The 24,277-nt window shown below is 39.1% G+C and overlaps 1 protein-coding gene across 6 annotated transcripts in view; it reads right to left on the bottom strand.

Annotated features, from left to right (window-relative positions):
• The window catches only part of TFAP2B (transcription factor AP-2 beta), a 143,031-nt gene that overhangs the window by 114,368 nt on the left and 4,386 nt on the right, over positions 1 to 24,277 (bottom strand). For 3 of the 6 annotated variants that reach the window (XM_054023819.1, XM_054023817.1, XM_054023818.1), the window contains exons 3-9: positions 23,543 to 24,001; positions 18,613 to 18,673; positions 10,540 to 10,759; positions 7,844 to 7,962; positions 4,668 to 4,809; positions 1,294 to 1,553; positions 93 to 155 (exon numbers count right to left, since the gene is read on the bottom strand). In XM_054023819.1, the coding sequence (XP_053879794.1) occupies positions 115 to 155; positions 1,294 to 1,553; positions 4,668 to 4,809; positions 7,844 to 7,962; positions 10,540 to 10,759; positions 18,613 to 18,673; positions 23,543 to 24,001 (1,302 nt within the window). In that variant the 3' untranslated portion in view covers positions 93 to 114. Of the gene's footprint in view, positions 1 to 92; positions 156 to 613; positions 1,554 to 4,667; positions 4,810 to 7,843; positions 7,963 to 10,539; positions 10,760 to 18,612; positions 18,674 to 23,542; positions 24,002 to 24,277 lie in introns of those variants that run through there. The other 3 variants (XM_054023816.1, XM_054023820.1, XM_054023822.1) reach the window with 1 other exon arrangement.

Genomic DNA, 24,277 nt, shown 5'->3' with positions numbered 1-24,277 from the left:
TTAAAGAAGTACACCTGCAGAATTCTGAAACCACTGGCTTCGATTTAAGAAAAAAAAAAAGTATTAGAATCGTGGATTATTTTTCTCTGTACCTGATATATTGTGTAGGGAGCTCTAGTCCTCTTTGAAGAAGCTCATAAGCCAAGCGGGCAAAGCTTTGGGAAACAGAAGAAAATAAAATAGTGCATACTCCAGAGAAGGAATTACATACTCAATTTTTGTTACTAGCACTTCTTTTAAAAAAAATGGGTAGATCTCTCTCAATACACCCACACTATTAGAACAAATTAAATAGAGAGACATTGGCATTGTTGGGAATATAAACCCTTTAGAGGAAATTAGGATACCTTAAATATAAGAGTAGGAGTTTTAAACAGCATTAACATCTTACTGGACCTTATTTTCAAATTTTGCACCCTAAGAGCCAATGCAGTTTTGCCATCAATGCTAAATACCAAATTATACATGTATAGTTGTAAACACTGGTAATCTAAACAGAGGGTCTGTCTAGACCAGGAAAAAGGGGTGCCTTTTAAAAATCGAGTTAGTTAACTGGATTGAGCTAATATGACTTGAAACACCCAATGTACTGTAATTAATGTAGACACTGTAATTAATGTAGAAACAGTTTAATACATTTACAATTCTATTAGCAAGTCATAGTGTAGCCTTTGCTACCCAAACCAGCCCCTTTTCTAGTCTATATAGATCCAGAGGAGCAAGGTAAGATGAGGACAGGGTTGGAAGTGAGGGGTGCTGATGCTAGGAATGGAAATGTCCCCGATAATATTACTGGAAGATTTTTTGTTTTCCCTAGTGTAGACACAGGACACTGTTTGATTAAAAAAAAAATTGACTGTACATCTGAGCCCAAACAAGAAACCAACGCACTGACACCAAAGCGTTTCTCTGATTTCTTCCAATAAGTTATTCATTTCTTCCTTTTATTATTATTATTTTATTTCGCCCCCTCCCTCCCAAAAAATCATTTAAAAAAAGTGAGAACAGAAGTGGAAAAATCCTGGTGGTTGTCTTCAAATGTTCCGTGTAAGAGACATTGAGCCACTGTTCTTGCTCCATTGTGCGCCTCTGATCTTAAGTTATTGTCTTTCTTTTTTATTATTATTTTTGTCCTACCTAATATAATTCTTCCAAATCCCAATCCAATATTTTAAAGCTAAAATTAAAACTGTTTTGTTTGTTTTAAAAGATTCTCTCTCTCTCTTTTATTTATTTATTTTTCTCCTTTTTTTCATTTTCTGTGTTTCTCTTCCTTGTCTCCAGTTTTACTACCTGGTCCTTCCCCAGATGTGTGCCTGTTAGCAGTGTTGTTGTTCAAGAACATCTTGTCCATGCCTTTGAGAGCTTCAGTCAGGTAGTTTTGGAGGGCTGTGAGGGCAGCACAGATGGCTGGGGCCCCAAAGCCATGGGTGATGAGGCTGAAGTGAGTCAAGCAGCTCTGAATGCCTGGTTCCAAAATAGGGCTGGGTCTGCTGTTGCCAATGGGTGTCCTGTCCTGGGCCAAGAGATCCGTGAATTCTTTACAAAGTTGCCTGCAAGGGTAGTAAAGAGAAGGAGAGAGAGAGCGCCCAGAGTAGTCAGTCACTTCACTTCTCTTTGATTAACACTTTATACACAGCCTGAGACTTCCAAGGTGTTGGACATGCATTAAGTTACAAAGACAGGCAGCTGCCCCTCTCATTCCACCTTCCCCCAACCACACACACACTAGGAAAATGTACTATAGTCATTTTACACATAAATAAACTAGAGTGCAAGGAGGCTGAGGGCCTGGCCCAAAGCCTACTGAAGTCAATGAAAGACTCAAACAAAGGCATCACAGACAATCAGTAGTGAAGTTAGATACAGAACTCAAGGCTCCTTACTCCCAGCTTCCCTCCAACAACAAACAGAAGGATCCTGATTTCATGACCTGATGCTGCACTCCTTACCCCTCCACAACTCCCCATTGTCCAAGGGAGCAGGAGGACTGCAAGAATAGGCCCTTGCCTGGCTATTTCCTTACAGAGTTTGATCAGTAAAGAGAAGAAGGATTCCTAGTAGAGTTAATCATACTCTTTCAATTACACCTCTTCTTCTCTGACCAAGAGACTTTTTATTCTTGGGCCAGAAAGATGCTTCTGAAATGCCATCTATCTTTTTTTTTTTTTAATGTTTTATTTAGTTTATTTATTGCCTTTAGAATTAGCCAGATTGCCCTAAATGATAGATAGATAGATAGATAGATAGATAGATAGATAGATAGATAGATAGATAGATAGATAAACTGCTATCTGGAGCTTGATCCTGGTATTATTAATTATATTATTATTTATTATGATTATTGTTATTGTTATTATTTTCTCAGAGATGAATACTACCTAGCCTTCATGTGAAGGCAATACCACCAATAGCCTGTAAGTGACTTATTGGGATGACTGCTAAGTAGGATTGCTGAATACCAAATGTAGTCAGGTCTTTCTCTTCCCATGAATCCTGAATGAACTTTTCCCATGGGGGGAGAGGAGGAGGGGGTTGTTCGATGATGTAAGCCAAGAGTTGCAACAGTGACTAGAGAATTTGGGTGCCTCTGTTTTCAGAGAGCCCCGAACACTCCCCTTCTGGACACCAGGCCCCTTTGAGACATCCTCAACTTGAGACCCCAACATCCCTTTTGAAAATCGTGACCTGTCATGTCCACACATTCGGTCATAGTCTGTAGATGCTTCCAGGCCGTCTTGCACACGGGCAGCATTGTATAGATTCTGTGCCCAGTAGGGTATTTTATATACTACAATAAGGGGAGGGGGGGAGTCCCCATGATCATCTGACTCAGGCTCGTTCTTTTTAAAGTCAGGTCTCGCTCTATCGGCTACTCCTGGAATCTGTCTCGCTCTTCTTCCCAGTCCGCCCGGTGGCGTTTGTTTGTAAAAGCTCGGGGGCCCTACCGGCGAGCGCCAGGCCAGCACCACCGCGCGCTCCACGAGCACAAAGGGAGCACTCGCCACCAGGTACAGCTCTGCTGGTGCAACAAACGGGAGGTAAGGTCAAAGCGACAGCCTTTGCCCGGGGCGATAAATAGACCCCAGTGACGGGTTGCTGCTCTACTCTTGCCGGGATGAAAAGAACACAAGCCACCTTTTGGGGAGCACCGCTTCGAAGCAGGGGGTTTGACGTTTGGTGCTTGTTTATCTTTAAAACAGCTCCTTTGCCACCTTGAAGGATGAACATTGAATCCTTCCCTTTTCATTTAGTGGCTTCCTATGGCTAAACCTCCCTTCACCCCACTCACAAGGCCCCCAGTTAAACAGGTGCATCATCCCAGGGCGAAATAGAAACCCAGAGGGGAAATGATAATCCTCCCTCCCCCACAAATAATAGCAACATTGAGGTAGGAGAGAAGAGTTCATCTGTGGTCCTCTGAAATTCCCGATGGGTTAAAGAGTTCAGAGGGTGGGGAAAGATAAAAGTCTTATCCACTAGGAAAGTGCAAAAGAGGAAACTTTGAGTTTGCAGAGCAAACGGTAATGAGTCAAACCCTTTAAAGCTTCAAAGAGCAAGGCAGGTCTGCGAGCAATTAAAGTTCTGGGACATTAATATCTTTTGACCCCGCGGAAAAGGGCAATCAAATTCCAATCACGTCTAAAAAAAACATCTGGACACATTTGAGCAAACGATTTTCCACGCCTCCATATATTTCTTTAAATTGTGCTGTCAGCGGAGCAAGCGACGTCCCAGAGCTACTAAATCGCTTGGGTTTTGCCTGCGACAGAGTTAATATATGGGACACACCACCGAAAACCTGATCTGCCCTTAAAACATCAAACCATATAGCGCGAGAGCCAACGACAGGAGTAAATCAAACAAAATAGAAAAAGCTCCTGTAAAAGTTTCAGAGACCTAGATGTAGTGGCAGGTTTACAAGGTCCCCCTCTGGAGCTGCAGCTGCGCATTTCTCAAGGTGATTAACGGTACACATTTTGGGGAGGGGAGACTGTAAATTATTTAGTCGGGGTCTTTGATAGACAAGGCCGCTCGCTCTTGAAATCAAGGTGAGTTTTTCCTTTGACTTCAGTGGGAGTGGAGGCAAGGCCTAGCCACTCCTACACAGAGAGAAGCGTGAAATACACAAATAGAGAAAGAGAGGAATGCACACCCAAAAACAAACAAGAGGAGAGAGAGAGAGAGAGAGAGCTGCAAACTCATACACAAGGAAAGAAAGAAACACGGAGACTCAAAACAGGCGGGGGAGGAGAAAGGGGTGGGGGAGGGGAGAGAAATAGACACAAACATGGGGACACGTGCACACTCACACAGAGAGAAAGAGTTAAACCACAGTGTGTTTCATGCGCACACAGCTCCAAAGACGCTGTTACAGCTCCAACGATACGCACGGGCACGTAGTGTTACAGGTCCACCATACACTACAATCAGACCCACGGACAGGAACACACTCAGAGCACAATCTCTCCCCCACACACCCAGCGCACAATGACGAACGACAGCGAGAGAGAAGAGCACAAGAGAGGGAGATCGGAACAAAGCCTATTGGAGAAAGCACTGCTGGGCTCCTTTGCAGAGCGCTAGCGAGAATGGCCGCGTGGAGGAGAATGAATGTCAAACTCTCCAAGTGGCGGCCCTGAAAGCAAAGCGGGCTGTGGACTCACTTTGTAGCCAGGAGCATGTTCTTCCTGGAGTGGAGATCGCTGGGGTCCGTGTGCTGTCTGTTCAGGTACTCGGAAACAGCTTTGGCTGGAAACTCCGTTTCACAGATGTATCCAAAATCCCGAGCTAAGTGAACAGCTTCACCTGAAGAGAAATGAACAGCCTTTGATCATCACAGGCCAGCATGGTTGTTTAGTGAGGAGGCTGACCAGAAAATGGTTCAACCGAGCCGGCTGGAATATACTGAAACACGTTATTGCTGGTGGTACTGGTCACGCTTTGAAAAGATCAGCTCAATTTGGCACTGCAGAGGCACAACCCCAACTGAATTCAATGACAAAGACGGTTCCATGGGTGTAGGAGCCCATTATTCTTGTATCAGTCTCTTTCTGCAGAGCACATCCCCAGTTTTTGGCTAAAGGAGTCTTCACATGGCATGTATTGTCTTAGTTCTATTGACTTCAGTTGAGTTTGGTGATTTACACTGGTTGTGGTTCTAGTCCCACGTGCAGAGAAAAAGTGTGTTATTAATACATAGGTAATATAGACTTTCAAGTGTGTGAAAACAAAAGAGACGTCCTGATAGGTAAATGGACCCGGACTTTAAATGTGCGGAATAGGTTTGTATTTTCATAGCTCAGAAAAGTGTCACAAAAGCTCTACCATGGAATATCATATCCCGTGTGCGTCACACACACACACACACACACACACACACTATTATAGCCACATCTGGAAAACAAAGCAGCCAACTGCATTGTATCCAATGGAAAGTGAAGTTTTGCATAGGTCTGATCACAATGCAACAGAAGCTACCCCTTCCACCCTCACCCTACCAAAAAAAAAAAAAAAAGATCCCAATGAAGGGGGACCTTTCATATGAAAAATAATAATTATTCTAACTATCATTCTAATTGGCATTTCCTCTGCCTGCGTGGCTTCAGGTTTCTACCCTCCAGAGGTTCGTGTCATCAAACTCCTACTGATGTACTTTCTACCACAAGAAGAAGACGACGACACAGTAGCTGAAGAAAGGGGGTGTGGGGAAACAGACTCTAGGGGGATTCCATCAGATTATAGCACAACCCCTCTAGAATAAAGCATTAAACTCTTTAAAGCACCGCCCGGAGGACCACGAGGAAGATTTCTAACACGCAAACCAGCTATGTCTAATAATTCTAGTACCACATTATTTTTAACGATCAGGACTTACTTTAAAACGTCATTTAAAAAAAAAGCTTTCTCAATAATCACCAAAAAGATGAATCACACTGTCCGCCAAATGCTAGAATTCCAATGGACGGTTATCTCCCCTCCTCCCACCCCCCACCCAATTATGTGCAGAGACACCATCCTCATTGCTTTTTGTTAATCCTGGCCAGAGATGAGTGAAACATTTATGCTACAGGCAACATAATTTAACAAGAAAAAAATCCTATTGTCAGAAAACTAGAAAAATCTAGAGCAGGCGCAACTTTCTATAGGAGAGGGGAAATCTTTTAAGGTAAATTGTTGATTTGTAAGTAAATCAGAGGACAGTAACATAATGTATAATGATGTAAACGTTGTATAGTTTTATATCCATATATAATGTATTTGCACACACACACACACACACACACACACACGGATCTGCACATACATTTGTGCTATGTGTCAACTTTTAAGATGTTCTGATTTTGCTATTAATGTGAATGCATAGTTTTACACACACACTGCATAGATATAGGTATGGGGTGTGCTTGGGAACTATGTATTAATTTTGAAACTATGTATTAATTAATATATATGAATATGCATATCAGACGATGAATGTATTTTCTCACATGGTAAATGTTTGTATATAGTGTCTTTAACTATGCATTCATAGTTTGATAGGCATTTTCATGTAATGTACTATGATTTATGAATATATAGATATACTATATCGTCAAAATAGAAACAATACTTATAACTAGAAAGAATATAGTCTTGATTTTGATTTCACATATGAGTGTGTAACTGTATTGCAGTTTATAATTAAATCAGAAGAATGTAAAAGTTAATATATAGTACAAAACTATAGGCACATGCATATGAGATACGACATAGTGTGTTATTGTACATATTGAATGCTACTCGCCTCTTTGTGTATGTATAATATAAATACATATAATTCATAATTACATCCACATAATTGTTAGTTATAATTTCGGAAGAGCCAGTTTACCCCAGAATAAATATAGTATTTCCTAAAAAAAAAACAAGTGAGAGTCTTGTGGATTCCACATTTCAATACAGTACCAACATCAGAGCATCACGTCAAGTACGGGATAGCGTTTGTTCATTTAAGAGGAGGTATAACTCGAGTATTCCGGTTTTTTCCTTTTGTTTCTTTCTTGTATCCCCCCGCCCCTCCCCTTCTTCTTAAAGAAAGGGCTCGCTTGTTTCTTTGTTAAACTTTCACCCTCAGGTAAACTGTACTTATAACTGTTAATTTGTAATAACTGCTTTCCCTTGCCGAAATTTAAAAAAAAAAAAAGTTCTTTATTATTTTCGTTCAATGGCCGTATTGTAATGTGCATCTGTCATAATTAAGGTTGGAAGTAATGAATTAGCTAAAATTCTGGACCCAGCACAGACTAGACCAGGGGTTCTCAAACTGGGGGTCGTGTGAGATTATTACGTGGGGGGTCGGGAGCTGTCAGCCTCCACCCCAAACCCCGCTTCACCTCCAGCATTTAGAATAGTGTTAAATATAAAAAAGTGTTTTTAATTTATAAGGGGGGCTCACACTCAGAGGCTTGCTGTGTGAAAGAGGTCACCAATACTAAAGTTTGAGAACCACTGGACTAGACCATTATTCAAAGGGAACAACCTGGAAATCCACAAAAGTAGGGAATGGGAATATTTGGATAACTGCAGAGAAAGTTCGATTCTGCAGATCTCACTGAGGCAAACCTGAATTCAAGACACCCATTGGAGTTAATGGGAGTTTGATCAGTGACTTCAGCGTGACTTAAGTGGGACCCTTAAAGTCTTAATTTCACCCAGTATTATGCATGTTAAACAGATCTTAATGCCACCGCTGCAACGATTTCCACTTAATCCATGAAACTTTGCAAAATGTCAAACTCCCAAACCGAAAAGACTTCGGAGCAGCCAATAGTGTGAAGCGAGCTTGCAATTCACCGCTTACCTTCCACCAGGGAGGTGAGTAAAGTGACATTTGCGGCCTTACGCCTGCCGGCTGGTAAATTCAAACCGATTTTTTCTAGCCTCTCTCTCAACGATCTCCCCCCATTTTTCGATTTGGCTCTGGAATTGCAAAGAAATTAACATTCTGATTAACCTCGGAATGTCCCTGAAACAAACTTTTAGACTGTGCAATCTAAAGACCACTGGAGCTTGAAGGGGTTTTAACTTGAGGTTAGCACATTGTGTGTGCGCGCGCTTGCTGATAGAGTTTGCTGAGGTTTGCTTAATTTTTGCCACACACAACTGACTAGGTTCCCCCTCCCTCTTTAACTTACAGAAAACAAATGCACAGAATGAAATAACTTCTGTATACGCTGCTGTTATGGAAGAAACCAAATTGGTTCCTACAGTATAAGACTAAGGCGTATTAGGATACGATTGTATATCTAGGTGGAAAGACAGAAGTATGGGATGAACTGATAGGGTATACCTAGAGGAAGCATGGAAGATATACGGGAAATTGATAAGAACACCTAAGGAAGAATTCAATAGATATTATACAGGAAATGTTGAACTATCTATTGGAACAGCTACATTATATAGGGGACATGAATACTTAGTGATAAGAGCACATAATGGAATCTATATAGGAAATTATTGATAGAGACATTAAAAGGAAGACTGTGATATACATGGGAAACGCAGAGTTATTGTTAGGGCCAGGTCTAGTTTTAGACAGATGGTTTAAAATCCGGGGTGAAATACTAGCTCCATTGAAGTCAATGGGAGTTTTCCCATTGACTTCAGCACTCCAGGATTTCACCCCAGATCTTTTATCACTAACAACTTCTTTAATTGCATATAAGGAATATGAAAGGAAGTCAAATCCTGTAGAGAAAGTCTCCCTACCTAGATTCTGGTCTGTCAGTATTTTGTGCCAAAGGAGATAGGAACCAATGACACAGTTGCAAGAGAGCAGCCATCTATATTCCACATGCTCTGAAATATAGATATTGAACCAAAAGCTTCTCTAAAATTTAGACTCGAGATACAAAGTAAAGTCAGCATAGTTCACTGTTTGGGTCCTGGGTCTTCTCCCGAAATCACTGAGGCTCAATAATGGTGTATGTGTTTAACCTTGCTAGTTATATTTTCTATTTGAAATTTCTCTTGCAGATGTTCTCTTTGCGCCACTTTCTATTACAATGCACAGGCAGATTAGCATCTGTAAGTAAAAAAATCTGGTTTCTTCTTCCCTAACAATATGTCCACATATGACACTCTGGGAGAAGGACATGGGCAGACAAATCACCACAGAGGACTGGGATTTGCTATGGGAAGGAGGACCAGCAACCTGTCTATATTACAATAAAATAAATATTCTTTAATATATTCACATTAACCTGACTGGTGTGAGGTAGCACTGAAACAGTACCTTAAATAACATATCTATCTATCTATTTAGTGGGTATGTGTATGTAAAATGGGGATAAATGTTGGAGAAATTGGGGTTAAAGTGGAGATTTTATGTATATATGGTGGACATGTCCAGTATCGGGATAAAACCTGTAACTAAATATCACAAATTGTTGGATATTTATCACCAAATAGTCCTTTGGTAATCCTTGAAGGGCTTCCCAGTTCAAATGGTCACACGCAAGAGGGAATGAAGAATTAATAATCTCTCAACTTCTAGTAGATGTTGGACTATTGGTAGCTTCTCGTTAGAAAAGGAAAATTAGTCCAACCCTAGAGGAATGGTTCAAAAACTATGGGAGGCTGTTGATATGGAAAAAATTAACACACCAATTATGTACCCAGCAAATTAGACAGAGGACAAATAGATACTTAGATATTTGGTTACTTTTTGGTCAATATCAGATAAAGTAAATTCACCTGAAAAAAACCCCATCACACCATGTCCATTTTTGTTTAATATTAGCATTTAATAGACATGCCTGGTCCTTATGTATGTGTATACAGAGATGTCACTAAATTCAATAAACTCACTAGAAAGGACATTTTGTAGGTGTAATGATGCTCACTCTGTAATAGAGTAACACCCTTTAAAATAGAAATATCCGATGACTATATTCTTGCATAATGCCTCTTTAAACAAAAGCTACCTGTTGTAATGATTGCTTTATTTCTGATATTTAATTGGCAAGGATTTGTAAACTTCTTAAAACTTCCTAACTAATATAAATAAATAAATAAATAAATAAATAAGTAGATACGTAAATAAATAAAGTTTCTTTGTTTTAAATCTGTTTCTTTTACAGGGAAAAATCATAGTAGCTAAGCTGTCTTACCTATAACTCCTGTATTCATAGAGAAGACCTTTTATTTAAATAGAAGCCTTCCTCTAAAATGTATGTTTGAATAGATTAATGTGTATGTAAGAGAGAGTTGGGAAGTAAAATAAGTGTGTGTGTGTGCGTGTGTGAGAGAGATCCCTTATTGACCTTACTATGAGCTGCCTTCTCAGAGTCTTGTACGCTAACGTAACTTTACGCATTCATTTCCATGTTTTCATGTTGCTGCTTATTTTTGCCTTGCCTTGAGTTCTACACACACAACTACAACATAAAAACAACACATATTTGCAAATGTCTTTACCATAGTATAGACTTTAGACAAAATGCTTAGTCTATGTGTGTGTCTACGTAAATACCCACATTTGCTGCAAGCCCTTACCTTCTAAGTACTCCTCCTAGGAGGGATGCATTCAGACACTCTGGAGGCGAGAGGCGTCTTTGAACTTCTCCCACGGTTACTTTATACTTTGAAGTGGAACTGAGCAAGGACAAGCGGCCAGGTACTGAGCAAAACACCTCTCCGGTATTGACTGACATTCCACCCAGGAAGCCATCTTTATTCATCATCAGAGAAGTAACAGATTTTGGAGGAACTGGAACTGGAGAGAGAAAGAAGGGGTGAGTTTGGAGGTATGTAACATGATGACACATAAGAGTACAAACTGTCCAAACTGGCTAGTCTGACATCCATAGCACATCTGAAGAAAAGTGAATTCATAGGCCCAGAGTTTCCTAGTAGCTACACCAATAAGAGTCACCGTTGCCTTGAGTCTACAGGAAATTGACCTGGATGGGTGATAATGGATAGGTAGAGGTGCAGTGGAGTACAGCTGATGTATATTGGTTTGATAATTAAAAAAAAAACGATGTATATTATAAATGTATTTTAAGTGTATTTCTTCCTAAATTATTTGTTTGTAAGCCCTGCCATGCAGGAGCTATATCTTCTTGTGTAATGGACAGCGCCGGGCACATTGCTGGGTTACAAGAATATTAATACTCCTCTTCCTAATACTTCTATTACTAACAATGATAACAACTAGGAAACATTCTAATGAAGTCAAAGGAGTTACTGGTTTAAGCGAGAATTGGGACTACAGAATTTAGCAAGGAAAGGATTACTTTAGTGTTGTTTTGGGCTTCTAATAAGACAGTTTTTTTTTTTAATGGAGATATCCTATCTTCTAGAACTGGAAGGGACCTTGAAAGATCATTGAGTCCAGCCCCCTGCCTTCACTAGCAGGACGAAGTACTGTTTTTGCCCCACCCCTAAGTGGCTCCCTCAAGGATTGAACTCACAACCCTGGGATTGGCAGGCTAATGCTCAAACCACTGAGCTATCCCTCCCCCTCTTTTGTGCAACATAATTAGCACAATTATTTCCCCCCTAAAAAGGTGCATTAGAAAATAGTCCGGTATCAGATTGTTTAGCATATTATGTAACAAACAGAAAAAAAAGTGGGAGTATTCAGTTTCTAAATAAAACTGGTCTGATTACAGCAACAAAAATACACCAGGGGATTTCTTTTTAAAAGTTTGCCCCTTAACTAGTACCAGACAAAGTAGTTAATTTCTCTGAGTAACAAATAAGATTGCTTTAGGAAAAACCGAAGGACTTATAACATTCTAATTCTTATAACACCAAACAGACACAATTAGGAACAAACACTTCTTTTGCTAAACTAAAAATGAAAGCAATTCCCTCCTGGTATGAATTTTGTTTACAAATCAACTTAAATAGCTTGTTCATAATTGTGTGTAACTGTTATGATTTACAGCAGGTGCTCTAATCAATCAACCAATCACTTTAATTTATAGACAGCGTCGCAGCATTTTCCCAGTTGTTTCATTTCTGCAAGTAATTGATAACAAACCATACTTAAGGTATGTTTTATGCAGGAGTTAATAAGAGCTGACAGCTGCTACTGCCGCTCTCTTTTGGAATCACCGCAGCCTCATTTCCTTATAGAACGTGTATTCCTAAATTCTAGATTCGCTGGTGGTAGTCTAGGGGGCATATTTTACAGAGAAGACTAATTGATTACACACCCCTGTACAGCAGATTCTCCTTTGCAATATCGCATTGCCAGTCAATCAATGGCAAAACCAATTTTGCAAGTAATAGGTTCGACTACACAAATATGCCAGCTATTTAGGTACTTATAATACATGCCAGTTAAATCATAAAACCCTATTTATTTGCAACATGTCTGGAGAATCATCCCATTGGAGTTGGGGGAATATTTAAGTCGTCTGGGGCTGCTGAACAATAAGATCGGATATCCTAATACCTTAACAAGTGCTAACAACTGGGCAACTGCCAATTTTATAGCCTCAGTGTATGGAATAGACACAACAGGGTTTCGCTGTTTTTATTATAAATTATTTCCTACCGCCAGGCCAGACTCCCACAATAAAACCTCTATAACAGCGCAAACCCAAAACGCATGTAGATTTCATATAGACAGATTGCTTCAAATAGACTGCATATAGTCTCTAATGTAAACAAATTATTTTCAGTGGCTTTACTGGGTGGGGGGGATCAGAAACTGAAACGGATTCCCATTTCGTATTATTTTGAGTAAGACAACGTATACAGCTTCGGAAGGACGTTTCCAGCTTCTCAACTCTAGCCCGTCAAAAAACTTGAAATTGGCACAAAACAGTTATAAAAGAGGGGCAGAGGCCCGAGGCGGTTTTTCCATTGCTATTAATAGGAATGTTGTCATTGTCTCCATTGATCAGTCAGATCCTTTGGTTTTAGGATGCTTTAAGGGTATATGTTAAAAAAAAAAAAAAACCCTCTCCCCTCTGCGCTACATTTTTCAAGTAAGATGTTTTGCAGAGTCACTCAAGTGCCCCCATCAAGACACAATCGAGTTGTTTTGAAAATAAATGAACATACACACGCTGTGAAATCACTAATCCTTTAAAGGACCACTAACAACTGAGATCATTTCACTTTGCAATTTTCTCCACGCCAACAAACAAACACAAAGGTTTTGATACACCTTTCCAGTACCTATATTTAGTGACTAGTTTATCAGGTCACTGTCCAGTGAACTGAGAAATTAAACAAGAGACAACAGTCCTAAGAAAATTTGATCTTCGTCTAAACTCACAACAGAGAGAGCTGAACACATGATATGTTTAAACATCTCTCTCCCAATTTGCTTTGCCCTTTATGGAGCATTTGTTACATTAGTTAACCTTTGAAAAATGGATTTAATATGTTCAATATTTTTTTTCATGCAAATTTATTTTGATAAGCAAGTTAGTCCTCTTCCCTGCTATGCTTTGCAAACTTCTGCGATTGTTCTTTACAATAACTACACAAAAGGGACTAGGTATACATCAAGATCACTTGAGTATAATAATTCTAAACACATTTAGGAAACTTACAAGCCTATGCAAGCATATCTATTGCGATTTCATAGTTTCAGAGATATGTATTCTAATCTATACTCTATCTTTTGTAAATTACCTGCCACTCCTAAAAAAGTGAGTTTACCATGGAATGGATTAATTATCTATCTCTATCATTACAAAGATACTAGAACTATTACCAGAGATAATATAATTTTGAGATTTTAGAGGCTGTGTGTAAAATGCATTTATTTAAACATTTATACACTGTATTCCCTGGAGTATTTTTACCTACATCTATGTGTTTTCCAAATCTGGTTTTATGCCTCATAATAATTGTCCATAGAAGGACACAGCACACGCACACACAAGTTTCTGCCTACTTCTTGCATGTTTTGCTTTGTCCAATTTATGCTGATCTTGTTGTCACTTTCACAATTTTTTTTCTCCCAAACTCTTTTGTGTGTGTCTCCTTTCCCATTGTCCCTCAAAACCTCCCCTCCACCTTTGAAAAAAAAAAATTGATTCTCCTGGTCCTTTCGGCCTCATTGTCATTTTCCCTTCCATTTCTCTTCAGCTTATCAATAAACCGAGAGAGCAACAGTAGCCGCTTGATTTGTTAGTAATTATGAGCATACTGTTCCTGCAAACGGGATCTCTAGATGAGTGAGAGCGCTTTAAAACGACAGCAGGAAATGGTAAGGAAATGGAGCATGGCAAACCTCAGCGTGAAGCTCTCAGTTCTTTACATGTTTACAATTTTCTGTGCATACATTAAGGCTCAGTCTTTTTTCATTTCTCTGTTGGGTTGCTCTACATAACTGTGTGGCAATGCAAAAGTAGCATTTCACACACACACACACACGGATTAAATTAATAAATGGGATTTAAGTACTCGACATTATTCCAGCACCCTCGTTATACTGCAAGACAAAAACACGGTTTGAAGAAATATTGCTGGTTAATCATCTGCACTGGGCAAATAATAATAGTATAATATCAATGTTTTGGTCTATAGATCTCTGTAAGTATTAACTGGATTTGGAATTAGCCTTCATTAGAAGGGTGTATGTCCATCAGAACAGTCAATGATTTGGTAGTGGGAGATTTGGTTTGGCTTTGTAGGTAAACCTAGAAACCCGAGAATATATACTACCCCCTGACACTGAGCCTCGATCCTTGTTTTAAAAATCTATCTATCTATCGTGTATTCATGAGCTGACGGCAAGAGTTCGAGTCCACCACCACTCCTTGCCTTTGAAGCTAGGAGTTAATTTAAGAGTGAAATCTATTACCCCGAAATTGTTTCCCATTAAAGTAACAGCGATCATAAAATACAGTTGGTGTTCCAGGAAAAGAACCAAAAATAAATAAATAAAGCTAGGCAAATTCTGTACGTTACATTTCAACCGATTCGCAACTCGATCACCTGAAAAGCTGTAACCAGATATCGTGGTTTTTAGTTAATCATTTATTGCTGGCCATTTCAGGAAGCGGGAGAGAAGAAAAAAAAATCTTATCCTGTTCTATTGAGGGAGTGACTTTTTAAAAGTGTTAAGAGGCTCCTTTTGTGTGATTCTTGGGGGGGGGATTAGAGCTTATTTGTACTATGCTAACATATGAAGTTTAAAATAGAGTTTGGTGCTACTGTGTGTGTGTGTGTGTGTCTGTACACAGACAATGTCTAGAAATAGTTTAAAGTAAATAAATCAGGATACTTTTAAGGTCACTGACTATGTCCCCAAAGTCACAACAATTGAACTTTGGACTCAGGTCACGCGAGATTTTGAAAGAGGACAACTTTTTTTTTGTCATAGATCATGCCAAACAAATTACAGCTGAGCTGCTGACAAGGGGATCCGCTACGGCCTTCTTTACACACCGAAAACCTCCCCTTGATTTCAGCAGAAACCTGGGTGACAGAGAATGTGAGGATAAACCCAGATAATATGTAGCTGATAACTCCTTAAACCTGAGATAAATCTAATATTAATACTCTTGATGATGATCATCATCATAGTCATTTATCTAGGCTTCCTCCCTTTCCTTTCCTTTCCTTTCCTTTCCTTTCCACCACGCCAATCTTAATGGAACTAAGAGTTAAGAATGATTTTTTAATGTCTTGTTGGATTTTTAGACTGTTAATGTACCGCATCCTTCTCATTATTACTTTATTGATTGCTCATTGACCAGACCCCTTCAAATCGTATTAGCCACCCTCTGCCAGTTTAGATTAGGAGAGTTTAAAAAGCACCTTTCATTATTTCGCCACCACTACCACCACCACCACCGTAGAGTAGAGGCTTGGCAGCTTAATGCGCTCTCTAATGGGGCAGCTAAGAGACGAGGGGCCACGGTCCCTGCCTATTGCATTAATAGCTCAAAGGGGGCTAATACAGAAAATTAGTCTTAAACGAGCTCTGGAGATCTCCAAATGAAAGAGCCATTTATCACGCTGGCTACCTTCACTCCACTCGTTTGCTCTCTCTACTGGGAACAACTCATTTCCTCTTAACTAAATTACTTCAGAAATGTCAAGTAAGCCCGGATAGCAAACATAACAAGAGAGTGTGTGTGTATATAATCTATTGTGTGGGATCAACACGGATGATAAATTGAACGGTTCAAGATGATGATGATGATGATTATAATATTTTTACAAGGGTTTCTTCAAATTTTAGGCAAGCTTTCTGAAGCGATAGATAGATAGATGATCATCATTACCTCCATGACACTCAAAGATCATAAAAATATAAGCACTTATATCCGAGAGGACGGTTGAGATATTTGTGTTAATAATTTAGTTCTATGGCCTATCTTTCACACTACATGTTATGAGAACGTTTTAAACAGTAAACTACCCTCTTTTGAAACAGGCAAATCTCTCAACCCTCCTCCTGTCCAGATTCCATTTATCATTAAGTGTACTTTACTGGTAATAGTCAAGAAGAAAATCTATCTGTCTATCTATCATCTGCCAGCAAGAATGATCTGCAGGTCTTTGGTAACTTATTCTTATTTCAAAGTACATTCCTATGGCTGCAAAGTGTTGAGACCACAGCAAACTTCATACGGAACCCTTTCTATTTTCCACCTTCTATCGGTCTGATCCAATATCGTCAGCCACAAATATGTCTCTTCCCTTCTACCAGTGTTCAAAGAAAAACGAAACTCACAAAATTAGACTAAAAGTTCGATAAAGCACAGCATTAATTCTAAGGGGGGAAATAACATTCCTATGCCTTTTAACACATCTACAAGAAAATGTCGGTATCTTTTTTACTGATATGATTTTAAAAGTGCGTATGTATACTTTTAAATATAGATATTATAATTCTAAGTGTCTTCTGATATAGACTAAGGTTAAGCATACACCTGTGGGTGTTGGTATATTCAGATGTGTGCACACATTCACATGCATACTAGAATTATTAGCATCTTCTGATCGATCTCTCTCTCTCTCTATATATATATATATTTAAATAAATAATTGTAAGTATCATTAGATGTGCTTAACACTGACTACCTTTATAGCCACAATCACTGTGTATTGACACCAAATGTTCCTGCTACCCTTTTCATTTTGAAAAAAAATAGATTGTTTTGACGAAGTGGTCACATACAATACATGGCAGTGTTCTGTACATAACAAAAGGCAAATTGTGCGTACGAGCATCGAAAATACGAAGGTAGATCAACGTTAAAAAGAAGGCTCTCAGCCACAAATCAACCGCCAATTAATCAAGAAGACCCAAGAGAAAACATTGCGTATGAGCTAGAGAGAAAGAGATAGATAGATAGATATAGAGAGAGAATACATTCGCAAACCGGTATGTCACACACCTAAACTCATAATAGGCTGGTAATCCATGCGAACTGAAAAGCGCAGAGCAGTTCTTTTTCTTAAAGTAAGACAATTCACTGTTTCCCACAAAACCCTACGTTTTTCCACCACCGGACATAAATTATGTTGTCAAAAGAGCTTCAGGTTTTCATCCACCCTTCCCCAAAATTATGATTGCTCGAATTTACATAATTACATTTTTAAAGGAAACAAACGATTGAAATACCTCACCCTGCCTTGAATTCTTATTCCATCAACACCCTTACGTTCTTTTCTTAATATTCTAGAAACTCATCCCTATTAAAGTATCGGTTTCATGTGCATTAGATGAATAAACCACTGAAGATAAGTGCTGTTGATAGTAAACATAAGGGCCAGCATTGCTAAGCGTCAGCTCTAGTATTTAAAACTGAATCTAGAAATAGAAATTCCTTGGATAATTAAAGATAGCTCTCCCTAAATGTGCAGTGAGAGAGCTGTTTAACGTCTATCAGCATAACCCATACTAATCGCCATGCATCTTCAAGTGACTGTCAGAGAATTGTAAAAAAATTAAGCAGCTGCAACACGCCCAAAATGAGTTATTGTAATTACATTTAATTAGTTTAATTAGTTAATTATTTTGCTTACAGCTGTACAAGAGACTGCAAACATTTGTTAATATCACATTCCCTTTAACAGTATGGGGTGATTCTGCAGTTACACTAAATCATGTATGCATATGCAGAATGATTTTAAAAATGGGCATGTTGGAGGGGGAGGTTGTATTTCCATAAGCATGTGTTTCTTTCCCCCCAACACATTTGGCACGATTGGAAAACGCATAAAAGCCACAAATGGAATCAAACAATTCTTAAGAGTCACACAGTGCAGATCAAGAACTACTAGAGGTGAAAAGTTAAGGTATATCTGTGAAAATTATTTTATAATATGTGGTGGCATTTTTACACCAATATCAAAATAGGAATTGCTGGGAAATTCAAAACTTGATGGCTGTTTACTTATTTTAAATCAGTTGGCAACAATTAAAAGAAATATTTAAGATAAAATGTAATTATCTAACTCCCAGACAAGAAAATACTCGTTCCTTTTAGTTCCTCTTTCCTCGTTTCATCTATCTATCTATCTATCTCCCATGCCTGTCTATTTTTCCGGGTAAACTAATTGCCTCAAAGTAAAATCATATCAGGAAGACATTGCTACACAGTATAAGTTTGTCAAACTTGTTGGAATAATCCATACCTTTTTTAATGACAGACTGGTCCAATAGGTTCATACCGCTGTTATTGGCATCTTCAACTGACTGTGAATATAAAAACATCACTATTCAAATTGACTGGATATTAAAGTATGGCGTACATAAATCATGTCATTCCAAACTGGAGTTTCTGTTATTTCCATTTATATTAATTCACTGGGGGAAGAAAGGTTTATTAGTATTATTATTATTATTCCCCCAAATCGACATGGAAATGAAATTGTTCCAAATCATATGGTCTTATAATAAAAAAGAGGTGTGAAGCATATGGGGTGCAATAGTATTTTTGTTATCTTATAAAACATAGATATTACATAGTCTCTTTTGCATTCAATAAAGCTTTATATTTCTTTCTTTGAAAATTTGGCAATTTGGTAACATCTCCAAGATCTAGTATCTAAATGAACACGATTAAGGACAACTTAGTTTTTTTATTATTATTATTTTTGACCCTGCCATTTAACTCACAGGCCTTTTACTTTTTATATAGGAAGGTTTACATTATAGACTTGTAATTAAAATTTGAGCAATTCAGAGTAGAGTGCAACACCCACATAGTATAGGAAACAGAGATTAACAGCTCGCACGGTTTGGTTACAATTTAAAAGTGTGTGTGTGTGTGTGTGTGTGTGTGTGTGTGAGAGAGAGAGAGAGAGAGAGAGATGGGGGAAGGGAATTACACAGAGACAAAATATAAGAGCAATTAAATCGATTGCCTAGAAAAGTCACTCAATCTCTCTCCTCAACCTGTCTACTTTCACCCTGCTTAGAAGCACACCTGTTATTATGGCATTAACTTCTTTAGCAGGAAAACAAACAAAGATGGTTACACTGCAGCAGGGGCAAATGTTAAGTTTTATTTTTTAATATAAATTGTCTGATATAGAATACCCTCTTCAATGAGCAACAACAACCATCGCAGAGAACAAAGGTGACTAAAGAACCATTTCTAATAGATTTCAATAAGTGGTTCCGTTTTGTGGTCAGTTCTAAACTGCAGATGTAGATAGATAGATAGATAGATAGATAGATTAGATGGCTTTGGGGTTTGTTTGGTTTTTTTTTTTGTTTCCCAAAGACACATTAAACATCTTTAAGTCATGGAATTTTCCTCTTATTCTAACTTTATCTTTCCAAGTAGTGTCTTAGTTTATCATAATCCAGTCCTTATGTAAATATCTTTCTATTCTCAGGAGACCCCAGCTAAGGTGGGATATGAGTTAGGATAAAATTATATTTCCAACAGCACATCCAAAGTGTGATGGAACGATAAACAATATTTCCTTGAATTCCTTTCCCTCTTGACCCCAGCCTCCCAGTTGCCCCCCCCCCAAGTTCCTTTTGTCTTTTTTTTTACTCCTCCTTAATCAATAGGCCACATACCTACAGGGTATCACAGAAAATAAGAGGGGAAATATCAAATACAATGATAAGGTCTTTTCTTTTTTTCCTTCTCTCCTTTAGCAGCTTCTATACTGTCTTCAACGAGACAGAGGAAGATGAACAAATGGTGCAGCCTGGTGGAGAGCATCATTTTGCAACAGGATGCTATAAAAATGGAGGCAAATATTAAGCGCCATCTTTCTTTTTGTAACCTCACCTTATCTCGATATTGCCTGGCTATGTCTACCTAGGTGTGTGTGTATGCACTCCACTCGCTTTATCAGCAACGTGGGTTAGTTGTTACAGTTAATGAGAAGACTCTTGTCTGATTTTCTATCTAATTACGCCCTCCTGCTGGGTTTTTGTACAGGATGTTCGCGCAGCATGCTGGCAGTTAATAGTCACAGAGAGGATCGTAAAGATTTAATTAGGACTGCATGCGGAAACGTGGAAAAACAACTCAGACTTTTAATTACTAGACTTCTTTAGTTAAAAGTGATACCAGGGGTTACTTTATAAGAGACTCGGGTGTTTTGGTGCAACTTAACTTTCAGCCTCCTTAGCTTGCATACACGGGGATGGGGGGTGGGGGGGGTGGAGGAAGGGAAGGAGTAGAGGTTGTAATGGGGGAGGTGATGAGTTTCTGGCATAAATTTAGCAAATCTGGAGATGTATTATTGCAAATAAACTTGATAGTACTGACCCGTTCTAAACACCATCTCCATACCCAGCAGCTATAAAATAATATAACTGAAATAAAACCCACAGAGTTTGTCATTTGTTTTGCAAACTCTGGATGTGTGATCGTGTGTGTGTGTGTGTGTGTGTGTGTGTGTGAGAGAGAGAGAGAGAGAGAGAGAGAGAGAGAGAGAGTTGGATGCATTTCTTCCCTATAGCTTTGGCTATAATAATGAATGAAGGTATAAAAGGTGCAGATCCCCTAATCTGCGAGGAATAAGGATGAAATTGCAATGGCTATTTTAATTTATTTTTTCTACCTAGGGGAGACATATTTGTTTTCAATGTGAAGATCCTTTATTTTCTCTGTGAATATTTGTCAGTTGTAAATTGCAGATGGAAACCCTAATTCGCCGCAAAGGACAGCACTGTGCTTACAACAGAACCCTACGTTACAACCACTTAATTATGTTCCTGGACAACGGATTACACATGGTCTGGAACTGGGTTTATATCATATCCTCAATTTTTTCTTTCTCTTTCTCTCTGCCAACCAAACACATACTTCTGAAATCTATTTAATCTGATGGTATAAGGGGAAAAAAAACTTTACTCAAAAAGTAAAACTTTGTGAGCAAAAAAACCCTGACTAATATGCCTCAAGGAAACTTTTTTTCCATAAGGCATAGAAAGTAGGTGTATTTATTGGCTATATAGGATTTTTTTTTACCTGTCCTAGAAAAAGTCCATATTAAGAATCACATATTAAGAAAACCCCCAACTTAACCTGGCTCGCAAACACAGAGGGAAAATAATAGAAAATGCCTGTCAATAAATACAATCCTGTCACCACCTCTGTGCCTATTTATACTAACTTGCTGATGAGCACTTTCATCTTCAGAAATTATCCCTTGGAATATTTTTTTCAGTTTGAGATCCAACCTTTAAAAATAAGTACCTGCCTCATTCTCCCAGTGCCCTATCCTGTCTAAACATTGTGTCCAGAACTCCAGAGATAGATTCCTGCACGAAAATACCCTGTCTGCAACGCCCCTTTAGCTGTTTGGATGAGCAATACAGCACAGGCTCAACTAGGTCCTTCCTACCGTAGGCTATGGATATATTATTTTGTTTAGAAAATGACCATGCGACATGCACCTTATTTGTATTCAATACCTTGCGCCTTATTGACTCAGCGGGGAGTTTAATAGAAGGATTCGTTTTGCTTTAAAAATATCTGAATACGAATAACTGTATCCGGTCTCTACCTATCTATAACAGAAGCACAACGAGTATACCAGCTAATTCTGTTAGTTTTCTTTTGGCGTTAATATTTTCTATATCTTTTCGGTACTAGATATAGAGAGATAAGGGATCCTATTCTGTTGGCCTTACTCAAGCAACACTCCCATTGCCAGTTTTGCCTGATTAAGGAATATAGGATGAGCCCCATAAAGCCTGTTCATGTAGCGCAGGGAGACCGCGTAGGTCTGACAAATAAAGTTTTAAATCCGCGCAATCCAATGCTCCGATTGCCATTGAGTTCACAGGGAGCAGTAACCAAATACCAAGGAAAGCCTTTTCCAGGACCATCGCAAACGCTAACGCACCAAGATACAGGGGCGTGCGAGTCTTTAAAGTGACACCCAAGCAAATCAAATTTGCAATTCTCCCCTTCCATTGATTGTATTTTCAGCAGTCTTGCATTTTTAAAGCTAAGCAACAATAGGTCTAATAAACGAATTCCTCCTCATGCTTGTTGGGTACTTTTATGTTGAATTGGGTAGAAGCCCATTTATTTTAGTGAAGCATTTCATTTTAATGAGTTCTTTATTCTCCTTTTTGCAGATTCCTCCCTTGCTATTTTAAAAAAGCTGTCCAAGACTTTTAAATATCTGCAACCCGGCAACAAAAAAGCAGGAAAAACACCACCACCACCAACCAGCAACCCTCGTGTAAAATGTGGGCCGAAAATCATGCATCCACCTACTATGGGAGCTGTGCCCTAGTAAGGTCGAAGCCGAGCCATTTTGGGTGAAATTGTTATGGGGCTTTTGTTTTAAGGAAATAGCCCGTAATGACTTTGGCTTGGGGAGTGAGAGAGCTAGGAAATATTGTACCTCAAGGCCCATGAAACTCCATTGTTTCCCAAAGGATGGAACAGAACAATGATATATGTTGTTGAGATAGATAGCTAGATAGATAGATTAGATTAGATAAAGAGAATATATATACACACACACACACAAAACATTTAAAAACAGTGCCCTGTGCAATCCTTTTATATATCCTTGATCCTATACACAGGGTTTTGTTCTGTTTTGTTTTTTTTCCTAACTGGGAGTAATTTTTTTAAAAATTTGTTATTCTGAAAGATCTCACTGAAACTCCAAAACTGCAAAAAGCTGGTTGGGAGACCCATATTTCACATGGCTTAATATCTGAAATAAGAAAAGCTTTCATAAACTTTATCCCTTTTCAAAATGCCTAGATTATTCAGAAACGCCTGTTCTTTCTTTCTTTCTTTCTTTCTTTCTTTCTTTCTTTCTTTCTTTCTTTCTTTCTTTCTTTCTTTCTTTCTTTCTTTCTTTCTTCATTATTGTAGCTTTCATCTTGTTAATGTATTGTGAGATGAATGTAAGAAAGAAAGAAAGAAAATATTTTTTAGAAAAATACTGGAAAATATAAGTAGGGAACGACCCTGAAGAGGCAGGGGGAGGGTAACCTAATAGATCTTTCCGTTGTCTAATTGCTATGATTCATAATTGATCGTTGTTGACTATGTGTCTCCCAGCTGCTAAGATTTCTTCAGGCTCCCTGGCAGTAGCGGGGGAAGGAGCAGGAACGCCTTACCTGCACGTCCTCCATTCCTGGGTGTCCGATGCCATGCAGAGAAAGGCTGTCTCCCATGCCGGAATCCAGGCCATGGTGTGCCGAGTGAAGGAGAACATCTGGCCGCCTCACTGAGTGGTAGTCCCGCCTGGGGTCCAGTCCCGAGAGCTGAGGCAAGGCGGCCCGAGGCTGTGGCAGCAGTGAGCCGGCTTCTGATCCCACCTCTTGCCTCTGCCTTTGTCCCCAAGGGTGCTGCTGGGGTTGATGCAAGGGGTTTAGGGAGTAAGGGTCATTGACATGGGAGTACGGGTCCTGGCTTTGGTGGTAAGGAAGAGGCTGGTAGGGGGGTGGGAAGTAAGGCGGCTGGAAATCCGAGGACGGGGTGTGAGACAACGGCGGGGCGCTGGAATAGGGTCCCTGGGAGACAGAGCCCAGCTGGGACAATCTGGAGCTGTGGCTGGGGACTCCATCATGCCGGTCCTAAAAACAAAAATGGGAAAGGAATAAAAAAAAAGGAAAGAAAAAAAAGAGGAAATGAAAAACAAATCACACCGCAAGATAAAATAAAATACGCATTTAAATAGACCCCTTAAATCCCCCGGACTCGAAATAGTCCAGCATTTCCTGTCCTGATCATGTAAGTTTCCAAGGACAGGCGAGAAGGGGGAGGTGGGAGAGAAATATACTAAAATGTCATAATTAAAAATGTAGGAGTGGTGTACTCTGTGTAGGTACAGTTTGTGGGGCTTTGATCCG

The sequence above is a fragment of the Malaclemys terrapin genome, chromosome 3 (assembly GCF_027887155.1).
Source record: "Malaclemys terrapin pileata isolate rMalTer1 chromosome 3, rMalTer1.hap1, whole genome shotgun sequence".
Taxonomy (NCBI): Eukaryota; Metazoa; Chordata; order Testudines; family Emydidae; genus Malaclemys; species Malaclemys terrapin.
Note: the sequence above shows the minus strand (reverse complement) of the source record. Positions and strands in the feature narration are given on the sequence as shown.